Source organism: Phocoena sinus, chromosome 6 (genome assembly GCF_008692025.1).
Source record: "Phocoena sinus isolate mPhoSin1 chromosome 6, mPhoSin1.pri, whole genome shotgun sequence".
NCBI classification, from domain to species: Eukaryota; Metazoa; Chordata; class Mammalia; order Artiodactyla; family Phocoenidae; genus Phocoena; species Phocoena sinus.
In genome coordinates, this window is record NC_045768.1 from 64,830,843 (window position 1) to 64,848,638 (window position 17,796).

The following is a 17,796-nucleotide window of genomic DNA, read 5'->3' on the forward strand; positions in this document are numbered from 1 at the left end:
CCACGTACCTGGCCATGTGGCCGACAGGATATGGGTACTCTGGCCGGCTGCCACCCTTAGCATCTGAGGTGGGAGAGCCAAGTTCAGGACACTTGTCCACCAGAGGCCTCCAGGCCCCACATAATATCAAACAGCGAAAGCTCTCCCAGATATCTCCATCTCAACGCTAAGACCCAGCTCCACTCAATGACAGGCAAGCTGCAGTGCTGGACACCCTATGCCAAACAACTAGCAAGACAAGAACACAATGCCACCCATTAGCAGAGAGGCTGCCTAAAATCATAATAAGGTCACAGACACCCCAAAACACACCACCAGACACAGTCCTGCCCACCAGAAAGACAAGATCCAGAGTCATCCACCAGAACATAGGCACCAGTCCCCTCCACCAGGAAGACTACACAACCCACTGAACCAACCTTAGTCACTGGGGGCAGACACCAAAAACAACAGGAACTACGAACCTGCAGCCTGCAAAAAGGAGACCCCAAACACAGTAAGTTAAGCAAAATGAGAAGACAGAGAAACACACAGCAGATGAAGGAGCAAGGTAAAAACCCACCAGACCAAACAAATGAGGAGGAAATAGGCAGTCTACCTGAAAAAGAATTCAGAATAATGATAGTAAAGATGATCCAAAATCTTGGAAATAGAATGGAGAAAATACAAGAAACGTTTAACAAGGACCTAGAAGAACTAATGAGCAAACAAACAGTGATGAAAAACACAATAAATGAACTTAAAAATTCTCTAGAAGGAATCAATAGCAGAATAACTGAGGCAGAAGAACGGATAAGTGACCTGGAAGATAAAATAGTAGAAATAGCTACTGCAGAGCAGAATAAAGAAAAAAGAATGAAAAGAATTGAGGACAGGCTCAGAGACCTCTGGGACAATATTAAGTGCACCAACATTCGAATGATAGGGGTCCCAGAAGAAGAAGAGAAAAAGAGAGTGTATGAGAAAATATTTGAAGAGTTTATAGTTGAAAACTTCCCTAATATGGGAAGGAAATAGTCAATCAAGTTCAGGAAGCAGAGAGTCCCATACAGGATAAATCCAAGGAGAAACATGTCAAGAGACATATTAATCAAACTATCAAAAATTAAATACAAAGAAGAAATAATAAAAGCAGCAAGAGAAAAGCAACAAATAACATACAAGGGAATCCCCATAAGGTTAACAGCTGATCTTTCAGCAGAAATTCTGCAAGCCAGAAGGGAGTGGCAGGACATTTTTAAAGTGATGAAAGAGAAAAAGCTACAACCAAGATTACTCTACCCAACAAGGATCTCATTCAGGTTCGGAGAAATTAAAACCTTTACAGACAAGCAAAAGCTAAGAGAATTCAGCACCACCAAACCAGCTTTACAACAAATGCTAAAGAAACTTCTCTAGGCAGGAAACACAAGAGAAGGAAAAGACTTACAATAACAAACCCAAAACAATTAAGAAAATGGTAATAGGAACATATGTATCGATAATAACCACTTAAATGTAAATGGAATAAATGCTCCAACCAAAAGATACAGACTGGCTGAATGGATACAAAAAGAAGGCCTGTGTATATGCTGTCTACAAGACACTTCAGACCTAGGGACACATACAGACTGAAAGTGAGGGGATGGAAAAAGATATTCCATGCAAATGGATATCAAAAGAAAGCTGGAGTAGCAATTCTTGTATCAGACAAAATAGACTTTAAAACAAAGACTATTACAAGAAGTAAAGAAGGACACTACATAATGATCAAGGGATCAATCCAAGAAGAAGATATAACAATTGTAAATATTTATGCACCCAAAAAAGGAGCACATCAATACATAAGGCAAATGCTAACAGCCATAAAAGGGGAAATCAACAGTAACACAATCATAGAAGGGGACTTCAACACCCCACTTTCACCAATGGACAGATCATCCAAAATGAAACTAAATAAGGAAACACAAGCTTTAAATGATACGTTAAACAAGATGGACTTAGTTGATTTTTATAGGACATTCCATCCAAAAACAGCAGATTACACTTTCTTCTCAAGTGCTCCTGGAACATTCTCCAGGATAGATATATCTTGGGTCACAAATCAAGCCTTGGTAAATTTAAGAAAATTGAAATCGTATCAAGTATCTTTTCCGACCACAACTCTGTGAGACTAGATATCAATTACAGGAAAAAAATCTGTAAAAAGTACAAACACATGGAGGCTAAACAAGCCTAAACAATACGCTACTAGATAACCAAGAGATCACTGCAGAAATCAAAGAGGAAATCACAAAATGCCTAGAAACAAATGAAAATGAAAACATGACGACCCAAAACCTATGTGATGAGCAAAAGCAGTTCTAACAGGGAAGTTTTTAGCAATACAATACTCCCTCAAGAAACAAGAAACATCTCAAATAAACAACCTAACCTTACACCAAAAGCAATGAGAGAAAGAAGAACAAAAAAACCCCAAAGTTAGCAGAAGGAAAGAAATCATAAAGATCAAATCAGAAATAAATGAAAAAGAAATGAAGGAAACAATAACAAAGATCAATAAAACTAAAAGCTGGTTCTTTGAGAAGATAAACAAAATTGATAAACCATTAGCCAGAGTCATAAGAAAAAAAGGGAGAAGACGCAAATCAATAGAATTAGAAATGAAAAAGGAGAAGTAACAACTGATGCTGCAGAAATGCAAAGGATGATGAGAGATTATTACAAGCAACTATATGCCAATAAAAGGCAGCCTCTTCAATACGTAGTGCCGGGAAAACTGGACAGCTACAGTAAAAGAATGAAATTAGAACACTTCCTAACACCATACACAAAAAATAAACTCAAAATGGATTAAAGACCTAAATGTAAGGCCAGACACTATAAAACTCTTAGAGGAAAACATAGGCAGAATACTCTATGACATAAATCACAGGAAGATTCTTTTTGACCCACCTCCTAGAGAAATGGAAATAAAAACAAATAAAAACAAAAATAAACAAATGGGACCTAATGAAACTTAAAAGCTTTTGCACAGCAAAGGAAACCATAACCTGACAAAAAGACAATCCTCGAATGGGAGAAAATATTTGCAAATGAAGCAATTGACAAAGGATTAATCTCCAAAATATATAAGCAGCTCATGCAGCTCAATATCAAAAAAAAACAACCCAATCCAAAAATGGGCAGAAGGGCTTCCCTGGTGGTGCAGTGGTTGAGACTCTGCCTGCCGATGCAGGGGACGCAGGTTTGTGCCCCGGTCCAGGAAGATCCCACATGCCGCAGAGCGGCTGGGCCCGTGAGCCATGGCCGCTGAGCCTGCGCATCCCGAGCCTGTGCTCCGCAACGGGAGAGGCCACAACAGTGAGAGGCCCGCGTACCGAAAAAAAAAAAAAAAAAAAAAAAAATCAAAATTGGGCAGAAGACTTAAATAGACATTTCTCCAAAGAAGATTTACAGATTGCCAACAAATATATGAAAGGATACTCAACATCACTAATCATTAGAGAAATGCAAATCAAAACTACAATGAGGTATCACCTCACACCAGTCAGAATGGCCATCCTCAAAAAATCTATAAACAATAAATGCTGGAGAGGGTGTGGAGAAAAGGGAACCCTCTTGCACTGTTGGTGGGAATGTAAATTGATACAGCCACTATGGAGAACAGTATGGAGGTTCCTCAAAATCTAAAAATAGAACTACCATATGATCCAGCAATCCCACTACTGGGCATATAGCCTGAGAAAGCCATAACTCAAAAAGAGTCATGTACCACAATGTTCATTGCAGCTCTATTTACAATAGCCAGGACATGGAAGCAACCTAAGTGTCCATCAACAGATGAATGGATAAAGAAGATGTTGCACATAAATACAATGGAATATTACTCCGCCATAAAAAGAAATGAAATTGAGTTATTTGTAGTGAGGTGGATGGACCTAGAGACTGTCATATAGAGTGAAGTAAGTCAGAACGAGAAAAACAAATACCATATGTTAACACATATATATGGACTGTAAAAAAAAAAAGGTTCTGAAGAACTTAGGGGCAGGACAGGAATAAAGATGCAGATGTAGAGAATGGACTTGAGGACATGGGGAGGGGGAAGGGTAAGCTGGGACAAAGTGAGAGAGTAGCACTGACATATATACACTACCAAATGTAAAATAGATAGCTAGTGGGAAGCAGCCGCATAGCACAGGGAGATCAGCTCAGTGCTTTGTGTCCACCTAGAGGGGTGGTATAGAGAGGGTGGGAGGGAAACGTAAGAGTGTGGGGATATGCGGATATATGTATACGTATAGCTGATTCACTTTGTTATAGAGCAGAAACTAACACACCACTGTAAAGCAATTATACTTCAATAAAGATGTTAAAAAATAAATAAATCTTCCAAATAGAAAAAATAAATAAAATGAATGTAGAGATGTCAGGTAGAGATGTTGGTATACAACTCTGAGCTGGAGAATATTTAGGAGTCAAAAAATAGGCGGTACATGAAAACAGAGCAAAAGTCTTTCTGTTTCTCTGTTTCTCTCTCTCACTCTCCCTCTCTCCCTCCCTCCTTTTCCCCTCCCTCCCACTCCCCATCCTCCCTTTCTTTCTCTCTCTCTCCACCCTTCCCTTCTTTCTTCCCTCCCTCCCCCTCAACATAGATTAAGAAGATGAATAAAAGTAGAGAAAAATATAATTATGACTTCTTTAGAAGCCCATCCATCATGGGGAATAACTGGATCTATAGAATTCAGCCTGACATATTTGCCAAGATTTAAAAATAATTTTATTTCAATAAAGTTTTCATTACTGTGGTCTTTACTGTAGAGGAAACTGACATCTATGTTTGCGGGTATGAAAAATATGACCTATAAAATATACAATAGCATAAAAGGTAAAAGGAATCCTGAATTTTCTGTTTTTAAAAAGGCCTATAGTTTGCTAAAAACGATACAGTATTCTAGTCAGAAACATAGCTCAGTTTGAGTGGATACAACAAAAGATTTAGAAATAAATCCTATTAATAGTTTCCATTTTGGATTATCAAATCATCTAAGGTCTCAAGCAAAAATGTAATCTAGAAATGGCATAATTTTACGCATTGATGAAAAGAGGAGGCTGTTATTTATAAAGGAATTGATTTCTTTTCAGTCAATGAGCAGGTGAATTGAGAATTTTCTGATTCATTTTCCATTCCCTCTTAATAGGAACACCTACTTCCTTCAGTTTCTGGGCTCTAAACGTCATGCTTCCATTTGTTACCTTTATCTTGGCAGACAGATGAATAGCTCAATCATCTATGCATTGGCTAATGTCAGTGACCATGACACTATGAGATGATATTATATAACCAATAGGGACACTATATGTAGTGGGTACCACTTATTTTCAGAAGCCTTTTTTTCCATCCTTACCACCAATCATCCTCTTCTTGCAAGGAGTCTACCCCTTTAGAGTTGCCCAGACCCTTCCTCATCTGTAATTTGTATAGGATGATGGCTCCTTAAGCCTATTTTTGTATTCTATATATTTAAATAATATCCTTGAGTGGTAGTAAAACTCTTAGTTCTTCAAAAGCAATGATAAATAATAGCTGATATATTTATTGAGTACTTACTATGTGCCAGAAAGTTCTCAATACTTACATGTATTACGTCACTTACCCTCACAATCACTTTATAAGGATGTTGTTTTACAGATAAAGAAACTGAGTCACAGGTCAGTTAATGTCAAGAACAGGACAAAAACAAAGACAGTCTAACTACAGAGCCTATGTTTTAACCACAACACACAAAATAAGCCAGTGGGTTTTTTTGTTGTTATTGTTATGAAGCAAGCAAATTTTGTGAGGTGCTCTTTATAGAAGGGTCGGATGGTTAAATAACCTTGGAAACACTGCATTCATGGTAATTTACATAACTCTGTGGAAAAGTAAGAGAGCAATTATGTTGCAAAGAAACTGACTTAATTTTGCTTACTCCATTGCTTCTCAAACTTGGAGCTTTGAAATCTGTTTTCCTGTAGTTTCTAATTACATCTTCTAGAACTGATATCTGTGGACAAGACTTTGGGAAAGAGTTCAGAGATGGACTCTTACCTGTGGCTCTGAGAGATTTGGAGGTTCATGGCTGTCCCACAGGACAAATTCAAATGAATCTTCAAAGATTTCTCCACCAAAATGACGATAGTAAATGATGCCATTGAACAGATCCATCTGAAGGAAGCCAGGGACAGGATAGCCTATTGGGTCCACAAAATATCACATACCTTTGTAACAGTCTGCCAGGTGTTGGGGTATAATGATATTGGATTTATCTCCAGAAGTTTTCTCAGTCTAGTATGTTGTATGTACCCAAGGAATCCTTTTTTTAAATTGAAGTATAGTTGATTTACAATACTGTGTTAGTTTCAGGTATACAGCAAAGGAATTCAGACATATATATAGAGAGAGATAGATAGATAGATATAGATACAGATATATCCAGATTCTTTTCCACTAAATATTATTAGAAGATACTGAATATAGTTCACTGTGTTATACAGTAAATCCTTATTGCTTATCTATTTTATGTATAGTAGTTCGTCCACGGAATCATTATTAAATGCTTTTATCAAAGCTTATAAATAATAAAGCAGAAAAATTAAAGTTACTACATCTGCCTTAATATATAGAAAAATTAGCATTAGAAAAATATTTTCAAGAAATAGTCTTAACATCAGCCAAGATGGCAGAGGAGAAAGACCCTGAGCTCACCTCCTCTCATGGGCACACCAAAACCACAACTGTCTGCGGAACAGCCATCAGTGAAAAAGGCCAGAACCTACCAGAGGAGAGCTTCTACAACTAAAGATATAAGGAAGGAACAACAAGATGGGTAGGAGGGGCAAAGTCACAAAATAGTCAAGTCCCATACCGCAGGGTGGGCAATCCACAAACAAGAAAATAATGACAACTGCAGAGTCTCTCAAAGGACTAAGAGGTCCAAGCCCCAGCCCAGGGGTCCTGCACTTGGGAAGGTGAGCCTCCAGGGCATATGGCTTTGAAGGCCAGTGGGGTGACTTTTGGGAGTCCCAGAGGGCTGGGGGAAATAGAGACTTCACTCTTAAAGGGTACATAAAGAATCTCTCATGCTCCAGGACCCAGGGAAGAAGCAGTAATTTGATAGAAGCCTGGGTGAGAATCACTTGCTGATCTAGGAGAATCTTCTGGAGAGACAAGAGGCAACTGCAGCTCACCCTAGGGACATAGACACTGGCAACAGCCATTTTGGGAACTTGTTCTACCACATGGATACTGGCACTGGCAAATGCCATTGTGGAATCTTCTCTTTAGCTTATTAGGGTGAAGACCCAGCCCCGACACAGCCCACAGGCCTGTAGACTCCAGTGCTGGGATGCCTCAGGCCAAGCAACTAACTGGGTGGGGACACAGCTTTACCCACCAGCAGACAGGCTGTCATAAGACCTCCTGCATGAACAGCTGCTTCTGGACGTTGCCCTGTCCACCAGAGAGCTCAGGATCCAGCTGCACCCACCACTGGGCAGGTACCAGCTCCAGAATAGCCTGGGCCCCAGCCCCACTCTCCAGGGAGCCTGCGCTAGCCTCGAGACTAGTTTCATCCACCAAGGGGCAGACACTAGCTGAAAGAAAGCCACAGATATACAGCCTGCAGACATGACCTGCCCACTAATAGGCCAAAACCTGCACGGGGACCAACTGGACCATGGTCCTGCCTACTAGCAGACCAACAGAAGCTTTAGGACTCCCTGGACCCTGCACCCAACTGTGTCAGGAAGTAGTCCCACCCACCAGTAATCCAAAACCAGCTCTAGGACCCCTGCAAGCAGACTCCAGGACCTGGCTCTGCCCACCAGTAGGCCAGCATTAGCACCAGGACCTGGTTCAACACACCAGTGGGTGGGTAACAGCCCTGGAGTCTCCTGGACCTTGACTCAACCCAACAATGAGCCAGCACTAGCCCCAGTGCCCCCTGGGGTTCTGTAGTCAGCACCACCTTGTGACCCGGTCCCACCAACCAGCAGTCAGCAACCTCTACACAAGGCAGGGCCTGGCAACCAACTGGACAGGGGGCAAATCAACCCTACAAGACTGCCTACATAGTCAGCCCACCACAAGAGAAGGACACACTCAGTCCTCATTGGGGGAACCCCTAGAGCATATAGCTCAGGTGATGAGAGGGGGATGTGCTGCTGGGACACACAGGATGTCTCCTTCAAAAGGCTACTTCTCCAAGATTGGGAAATGTAACTAACCTACCAGATACATAAAAATAAAAACAGCAACCTAGGCAAAATAAGGCAACAAAGGAACAGACGTGTTTCTAACAAACAAGATAAAACCTCAGAAGAAGAACTAAGTGAAGCGGAGATAGGCAATCTACCTGAGAAAGAGATAAGGGTAGTGTGATGATAAAGATGATCAAAGAACCCAAGAAAAGAATGGATGCATAGAACAAGAAGTTAGAAGCTTTTTAACAAAGAGTTAGAAAATATGAAGAACAACCAAACAGAGATGAAGAATACAATAACTGAAATGAAAAATACAGTACAAGGACTCAACAGTAGACTAAATGATACAGAGGAAATGACTAGGAAGCTGGAAGACAGAGTAGTGGAAATCACTGATGCTGAACAGACAAAAGAACAAAGAATGAAAAGAAATGAGGACAGCTTAAGAGACCTCTGGGACAACCTCAAGCACACTAATATTCACATTATAGGGGTCCCAGAAGGAAAAGAAACAGAGAACCTATCAACATATTTGCAGACATAATAGATGAAAACTTCCCTAACCTGGTAAAGGAAACAGATATCTAAGTGTAGGGAGTACAGAGAGTCCTATACAGGATTAATTCAAAGAGGAACACACCAAGATATACTGTAATTAAAATGGCAAAATTGGGACTTCTGGTGGTCCAGTGGTAAAGAATCAGCCTTCCAATGCAGGGGATGCGGGTTCGATCCCTGGTTGGGGAACTAACATCCCACACACCACGGGGCAACCAAGCCCACACACAACAACTACAGAGCCCATGTACCCTCTAGCCCACTTGCCACAACTAGAGAGAGAAAACCCACATGCCACAACTAGAGGGAAGCCCGAGCACTGCAACGAAGAGACCGCGCGCCATAATTAAAAGATCCAGAGTGCCTCAACAAGGATCCCGTGTGCTGCAACTAAGACCTGACGCAGCCAAAAAAACTAATAATGATAAGGAAAATAAGTAAATAAAATAAATATTTTTAAAACTATAAAATAAAAATAAAATGGCATAATTAAAGATAGAGAGAGAATATTAAAAATGGCAAGGGAAAAGCAACAAGTAACATACAAGGGAACACCCATAAGGCTATCACCCGAATTTCAACAGAAATTCTGCAGGCCAGAGGGAGTGGCACGATATATTTAAAGTGATGCAAAGGAAAAACCTACAACTAAGAATATTCTACCCAGCAAGGCTCATGTTCAGATTTGATGGAGAGATCAATAGCTTTACAGACAAGCAAAAGCTAAAAGAGTTCAGCTTAACAAGAAATGTTGAAGGACTTCTCTAAGAGAAAAAGAAAATACCACAACTAGAAACGTGAAAACTGCAAAAGCAAAATGCTCATCGGTAAAGGCAAACACACAATATAAAGGTAGTAAACCATCCACACACACAGATAGGAGGAAGATTAAAAGACAAAAGTAGTAAAATCATCCACATCCACAATAAGCAGTTAAGGGATATACAAAAAATTAGATGTACTATATGACATCAAAAACAGTAGCTGTAGGGGAGGAGAGTACAAATGCAGAGTTGTTAAAATGTATCTGAAATTAAGAAACTAATGAAAGAAATTGAAAACAACACAAACAGATGGAAAGATATACACTGTTCATGTACTGGAAGAATTAAAATTATTATAACGACCATACTACCCAAGACAACATACAGATTCAATGCAATCCCTATTAAAATATCAACGGCACTTTTCACATAACTAGAACAAATAATTTTAAAATTTGTATGGAAACACAAAAGACCCTGAAGTGCCAAAGCAATCTTGAGAAAGAAGAACAGAGCTGGGAGGAACCACACTCCCTGACTTCAGACTGTACCACAGAGCTACAATAATCAAAACAGTATGATACTGGCATACAGCAGACACATAGATCAATAGAACAAAATAGAGAACCAGAGATAAACCCATGCATTTATGTTCAATTAATCTACGACAAAGGAGACAAGAATATACAATGGAGAAAAGACAGTCTCTTTTCCTAATCACAAATGGTGCTGGGAAAACTGGACAGCTACATGTAAAAGAATGAAATTAGAACATTCTCTAACACCATATAAACAAAATAAACTCAAAGTGGATTAAAGACCTAAATGTAAGATCTGAAACCATAAAACTCCTACAAGAAAACAAAGGCAGAACACACTTTGACTTAATTTATAGCGATTTTTTTGGATCTGTCTCCTAAAGCAAAAGAAACAAAAGCACAAATAAACAAATGGGACCTAGTTAAACTTAAAAGCTTTTGCACATCAACAAAACAAAAAGACAACCTATTGAATGGGAGAAAATATTGCAAATGATATGACCAATAAGGGGTTAATATCCAAAATATACAAACAGCTCATATAACTCAACAGCAAAAAAACAAACAACCTGATTAAGAAATGGCAGAAGAACTGAGTAACCATTTTTCCAAAGACATACAGATTGCCAACAAGCACATGAAGATGCTCAACATCACTAATCATCAGAGAATTGCAAATGAGATATCACTTCACACCTGTCAGAATGGCTATCATTGAAAAGAACATAAATAACAAATATTGGCAAGGATGTGGGGAAAATGGAACCTTGTACACTGTTGGTGGGAATGTAAATTGGTGAGCCTTTGTGGAAAACAGTATGGAGGTTTCTTAAAAGACTAAACATAGAACTACCATATGTCCCAGCAATTCACTCCTAGATATATGACTGAAAAAAATGAAAACACTAATTTGAAAAGATATATGCACCCCAATGTTCATTGCAGCACTATTTACAATAGCCAATACATGGAAGCAACCCAAGTGTCCATCAACAAATGAATGGACAAAGAAGATGTGGTGTGTATACACACACACACACACACACACACACACACATATATACATACAATGGAATACTACTCAGCCATTAAAAAGAATGAAAGTTTGCAACAATGTGGATGGACTTAGAGGGTATTATGCTAAATGAAATGTCAGAGAAAGACAAATAATGTATGATATCACTAACACATGGAATCTAAAAAATACAACAAACTAGTGAATATAACAAAAAAGAAACAGACTCACAGATATAGAGAACAAACTAGTGGCTACCCATGGGGAGAGTGAAGGGGGAGGAGCGATATAGGCATATAGGATTAAGAGGTTCCAACTACTATGTATAAAATAAATAAGCTTCAAGATATGTTGTACAACATGGGAAATATAGCCAATATTTTATAATAACAATAAATGGATTATAACATTTAAAAATTGTGAATCACTATGTTATACACCTGAAACATATAATATTGTACATCAACTATATCTCAATTTTTAAATAATTAATTAATTAAAAATAAAATTAAATGTTTAAAAAAAGAAACAGTCTTAAGTAAAACTGCTTGATACCTATTTTGTCAAGCTCCTGACCTACCTACTTCAAAAAGTAGTTATGAAATTATTCTAACAAAATGTAAATAAATGTTATTCATGAAATTTCTTTATCAATAATCTAGAATAGGTCAAACATATCTCTTCAACCTTATTTGTTCTCTTACCTTGCACAGCAGACTAAGTTTTTCACAGTGTAATGGTTATCTTGAGGCCCAGCTCTGGAACTTTCTAGATTCCATATGGATAGATCAACTTAACCTAAATCTCAGGCTTCCCATCTACGAAATGGTAATAATAATAATAGAATCTTACCTCATAAACCTGATGCCTCCCTTAGCACAAATTCTAACACAAATGATCTTAACTGCCCAGAACTTACCTATCAGTCCTGGTGCTGGCTTCTTCATAATCTCTCCAGCCTGCGGGGGTTTCGTGATATTAAAGAAGATGTAGTCATCACTGGAGTCCATGTCTGAAGCTCTCAGCTTGGAACCCTGGATCAGTATGGTCTGCCCCTCCTCCAGTTCAATCACAACATTGGTTATGAGGAATGGTGGACTATCATCTTTGGGCAAGATGTTGATGGGAAACTTATGTCGGATGCTGTGTTGGCCGTCAAATATCCTGAAGACCACAAAGTCTTTGGTGGAGTCACTGTCATCATGATGATATTGAACGACTCCAGCCTGAAGGTCAGCCACGGTGAAGAGAAACCCCTTCCCCCCTGATGGAAAGAACAGAGGTGGAGCGGAATGAAAAAGGTGTGGAGGCAGCAGGTTAGTGAAAGCAGCACTGCAGGAGAGGGTGTGAAATGGAAAGTGGTGCAGCCAATGCTTCCCTCGCCTGGAAAAACCATAGATTGTTTAGTGGGTTCTGGGGCTCCAAAGACCTGGTTTTGAATACTGGCTGTAATACTTATTAGCTGGGTGGACTTGGGCAAGGTATTTAATTTATTTGAGACTCATCTATAAAACAGAGATAATAATACCTACCTAACATTCCCTCTTAAGGATGAGAGAACTCAAACAACAGTGTACCTACAATAAGTATTACTTGCTCTTCGACTCATTATCATCATCTGACAGCACTTCTTAGAGTCGTGGTCTCGAACTAGCAGCATCAGCACCATCTGGGAAGTCATTATAAATGCAGGTTCTCAGGTCCTACCCCAGACCTACTGAATTAGAAATTCTGCTGGTGGGTCCCAGCAATTTATGTTTTACCAAGCCCTTCAGGAGTCTAATGCATGCTAAAGTTTGAGAATCACTAGCTTAATGAGCAAGAGCTAGAGCTCTGGTAGCAAATGGCCTGGGTTTGAATCCCAGCTCGGCCATTTTCCAGACAGACAAGTCAACTTCTCTAAGTCTCAGGTTCCCATTTGCAAAGTGAGTGTAATAATAGTACCTTGCTTCATAAAGCTGATGTGAGATAAAGTATGTAGAATGCTTTGTACGATCTGGCACAGAGTAAATGCTTAATGAATGTTTACACTATTTTCTTCCTCTGAGCCAGAACATCATTGCATTATGGGCTATGACTCTCCACTTCATTTCTATAGTACTGATAAACATAGCTTCACTCTGCACAAACTATTACAGTTCTTGATGGCAGGTGTCCTATTTCTTTCCCCACTCCATATGGTTTTATGGATTAAACATGAGTATAATGAACACTATGAGTTACTTGCCCAACAGGAACTTTCTGTTTCTTCCTCAGTACAAGAATCCTAGTTTTATTTAGAATGGTAATATGACTATTTAAAAATACTCAGGTTCCCAGACTCTGTTGCACCTAGGGGGATAGTATGTAACTTGATGAGAGATATAATCAGACTTCATTGTATCAGGCTCCTAGGAAAAGTTGTAAAATAGAGCAAACTTAGATGGCCTAATTTTTTTTATTGTTCCTTCTCTTTCTTCCTTCCCCTAACACTGATTAAAAGCCTAGAGGTGTAGGCACCATCCTGTGACCACTGACAGAGCAGAAAAGAGCCGCTGGCATCATGGATACAGAATACCTACCTCCGTGCAACTTGTCACAAGGAGAGAGTGACTCCTGAATTTTTAAGCTGCTGTAGTTGTGTTTTCCTTACATGCAGTTGAACATCCATCCTAACTAATACATCCAGCTTAAGCTAAACTCTCATTGTCTTGGGATTAGGCAAGAGAATTTATCATTTTATTTTTGATTTTATTTTTTTCAGAATTTCCTAATCACAAACAATGATAAATAAGAGCTCTCTTTCTACTTTGCAGTTTGGTAAACTAAGAGGATAATAGAATTAAATCCTCTGAGCTCATTACAAGAAATGGACTATATTATCATTAAGTATGGATATTTTTATTAGGGCCATTACCTTGTTAACTACCATCCGTATAACTATAAATTCATTTCTTTTAAACCACAGCAACTGCTACTAATAACATAATAGCATAATTATTACTAATTAAAAAACATAAGTTTTTCTGTTTTTCACTGCATTTCTCTGAAGCAGAGAAATGAAAAGGAAATATTTTGTCTTTGAACTGGGATAAGATAATCAGTTAAGGAGTATATTTAGAAGGAGCCCTACATGGCTCCAGAAAGCAAATCTGAGATTTAAACAATGACCCAAGTACAAAAGACCATTCATAAAATGTCATCCATTGATTTGAGCATCCTAATACAAAAGCCAATGGTTTCAAGATCTCCGGATCTGGAGCTTATGATAATTCATTTAGAAATGAAGCTCAAGAGATACTACACATATCCTGTTAAATATGATTTGCTTTTGGAGAAAATACTTCTTGGGTTTTTTTCTAAGTTACAAAGTTTGTTCATTCACCTCTCAGAGTAAGCTGTCCGTGCTGCAGGCCATCCACAATGACTACCTGGACAGCATGAATGTCATCATTGTCAACAATCTGAAACTGTTCCCAAGTGATGGCCCGAGACTGTCCCTCTAGGAGATTCAGACCTACAAGAGAAAGCACAAAAAGTGTCCTGGAAAGTTCTATGACATGCCAAGATGCCTACTTTAAGACAAGATTAAAGAATTTTCACTCACAAAACTAGGTAAAAACTGTATCTTCAAAAGCTTCTCAAGAAACTGGAATTTAGTGTTTATTTTAAGTAATATTTTTACTATTAGTACTATTGACTCCAACCTGACAACTGGTTCCTTATGACATATCCTTTAGAGGCATGATGGTGCCAAAAATAAATATTAGAAGGAAATAACAGATGTTATGCTCACAGTGGTCTCTAGTTCAAAAAGGTCCACAAGGAATTTTTCAAAGGCTGCATTCACATATTTCAAGTGGGCAAGAGTCAGAAGTGCTTTTACACATAAATTATAAGAGCATAAGTATCCCACGGGATACAGAATTCAAGTGGTTAAATACACAAATACAGTCACTGTGCTAGGGAATATTTAATGATGTTAGACAGGAAAGGTCTGACACTTTATAATGAGGGCTGTGTTTTAATCTAGACTCTAATAAGGAAGGGACTTTTATAACTAAAGAAATTAAAAATAAAACCTTCTCCTTGGACCCAGCACGCTGGAGGGAAAATGGGGAGAGAATGCGTGCATCTCAGAGCAAGAATACAGGTTCCAGACTGAACACTGCCGTTAGAGACAGGCAGCATCATCAACCATTCCCATTACCCAGTAGAGCTGGGGGCCAACAGACTGAAGAGACTCGCGAAAAGGAGAAAGCCTTTTAAAGAAGCAAGGTGATGAAATTTAAAGGCAGTGCACTGGTGGACCCAGTTAATGCTTCCCCTCAAATCTACCCAGCTCCCCTTCCTCCTGATGCTGACCATGTGCCTGCTTTCTAGCTGCAGCAGCTCCAATAGGCTTCCCACAGTCCCCACATTGTAAAGCCCTGGCTGCCACCACTGCCTCATCTTCTGATGTTGCTGCCCTCAACTGCCCACCAGACGAGGTTTTGGCGTGACCTTCCCTGTGACCATGGCCAGGTCCCACACCATGGGACTCAAGGAGTTTGTACAGTGCTATTAAGAAGAGCCAGGTAACACGACCTAGGCATGTGGGGAGTTAACATTCAGTGAGGCAAACTGACCAGGGTGAGAGAGGAGATGGAAGGAGCTGACATGTGTTTGTTCACACTTTCTCAACCCCACCCCTGACTCTTCCCACACAGAGTGGGTTCATCTCCTACTGGAGATATCAGCACTATCGAGCAATCAGCTTTATTTTCTTGTAAACCTATGACCAGCTCAGTCACACCACCTTTTTATTTGCTGCCCCCAAACCCCCAACTTCCCTTCCCCTTACTCTAGTTTTCAGTAAAGCGTTAGCGCATGTAATCTGCCTAAGGGGCTGTTTGCTATGGTACCTGGGCTAAGACATATGGCATATTGAAAGAAAGAGAGAAAGAAAGGAAGGAAGGAAGGAAGGAAGGAAGGAAGGAAGGAAGGAAGGAAGGAAGGGAGGAAGGGAGGAAGGGAGGGAGGGAGGGAGGGAGGGAGGGAGGGAGGGAGGGAGGGAGGGAGGAGGTAGTAGCGGGGAGAGAAATAAGGATGGGTAGAAGGAAGGGAAGCAGGGAAAGAGGGAGAGAGGGAGGACAAGCACATATAAAGAATCTCTGCGACTGGTAATAAGGGTTTTGAAGCCAAGAGTGCACAGTACAGCACAGGACAAGGCATCATGGGATGCAGGAGAGGAGCAAGTGAGAACACTAGAAATTTATACAGCAAGACAGTAATGGTGGTTATGTCTTCGTGGTGGAGTAATGAGTGATTTTATTCACCCACTATTATTTCATTCATTTATTCATTACTATCAACTCATTATTATTTATCCTACTTATTGTGCTTTCCAAGTTTTCAATGATGAACTTAAGTTCATAATAAATAAAATTTCATTTAAAAAAGAATTCTGGTGTCCAAACTAGTCAAAACCAGATTTGGAGCTCTTAACAAGCCTGGTTTCACAGATCACATACACATATGCAGACCATTAAGCCTCTACACTCAAGCAATAATGTAATTAATATTTGATTATTACTAAACTTTAGATCACTAATTCATTCTTTTCTCTCATTATCCCTCAAACAGAGGTAGAGTAGTACAGAGAGCCAGATTATAAATCAAGGATGCCCAACCAACGTTGTCCATCTCTACTGAAACTCACATACATACAAATACACACACATGGTATGTTACCCATATGCAAGCACACACACATACACACACACAAGCACAAGAGGTAATCGGTTTAAGCTGCCACCTGAGTATTTAAATCACACAGACATTTTCTGTGTTAACTGAACCTACCAACACTGTTTATAAGTATGTTTTGAATGCTCTTGATGGTATTAATGGGAAAGGAAAAAAAATCATTTACATTTCACATTTACATTTTATCTAAATATATACATTGCATTTTAAATCTACTCAGGAATGAGAGGCAGTGCAAAGCCTTCTCTTAAAAGAAATAAAGCAGGAGGAGGTCAAGATGGCAGAGTAGGAAGATGCAGAATTCACCTCCTGTCCTCCTCCCACCCCTGTGAATGCATCAAAAATACATCTACATGTGGAGCAATTCTCACTGGAAATGGACTGGAGACTGACAGAAAGACCCTTATGCAACCAAGGCTATAAGAAAGATCCACATGGAGTTGGGTAGGAAAGGAAGAGAATCAATCAGGTTGGAACCTGCACCCCTAGGAGGGGACACAGAAGAGGAGGGGGATTACAAGGGTGGAGATATCCCTGGGGAGTGGCTTGAACCATATACTGGGTCCCCCAGCCCTGGGGTCCAACAGTGGGAGGACGAGTGCCCTTAGAAGGTTTGAAAACCAATAGGACTGACAACAGGGCTGTAAGAAATCTAGACTCTGCTCATGAAGAACACACACATTCTCGCTCACTCCCATGACAAGAGAGAGAAAGCAGATTGAAACTGCCCAGGACTCTGGCTGGTTTCCCACAACTGCCTCAGTGCGTGCCCTGGCCCATGCCAGGCACCCTTTCCAACCCCTCTTGCTCTGAGGCACAGTTCCCCACTAGAACCAGGGCTGCCACAGCTGAGGAGAGAGCACAGTTGCGGGGGAGGGAGCTGGCTTGAGCCCAACCCAGGGTTTCTGCTCCAGCTCCAGGGTGGTGTTGGCCACTGAGCAGAGGAGAAGCTCCCACTCACACCTGG

At 39.9% G+C, this 17,796-nt stretch overlaps 1 protein-coding gene across 11 annotated transcripts in view; it reads right to left on the reverse strand.

Annotated features, from left to right (window-relative positions):
- Positions 1 to 17,796, reverse strand: part of FREM1 (FRAS1 related extracellular matrix 1) — a 171,341-nt gene that overhangs the window by 107,416 nt on the left and 46,129 nt on the right. For 10 of the 11 annotated variants that reach the window (XR_004350496.1, XM_032635999.1, XM_032635997.1 and 7 more), the window contains 3 exons: positions 14,467 to 14,598; positions 12,022 to 12,366; positions 6,074 to 6,216 (listed from right to left, as the gene is read on the reverse strand). Coding sequence is in view for 10 of the 11 variants with exons in the window: in XM_032635999.1 (XP_032491890.1) it covers positions 6,074 to 6,216; positions 12,022 to 12,366; positions 14,467 to 14,598 (620 nt within the window). In the remaining variant the exon portion in view is untranslated. The remainder of the gene's footprint in view (positions 1 to 6,073; positions 6,217 to 12,021; positions 12,367 to 14,466; positions 14,599 to 17,796) is intronic. The other variant, XM_032636009.1, reaches the window with a different exon arrangement.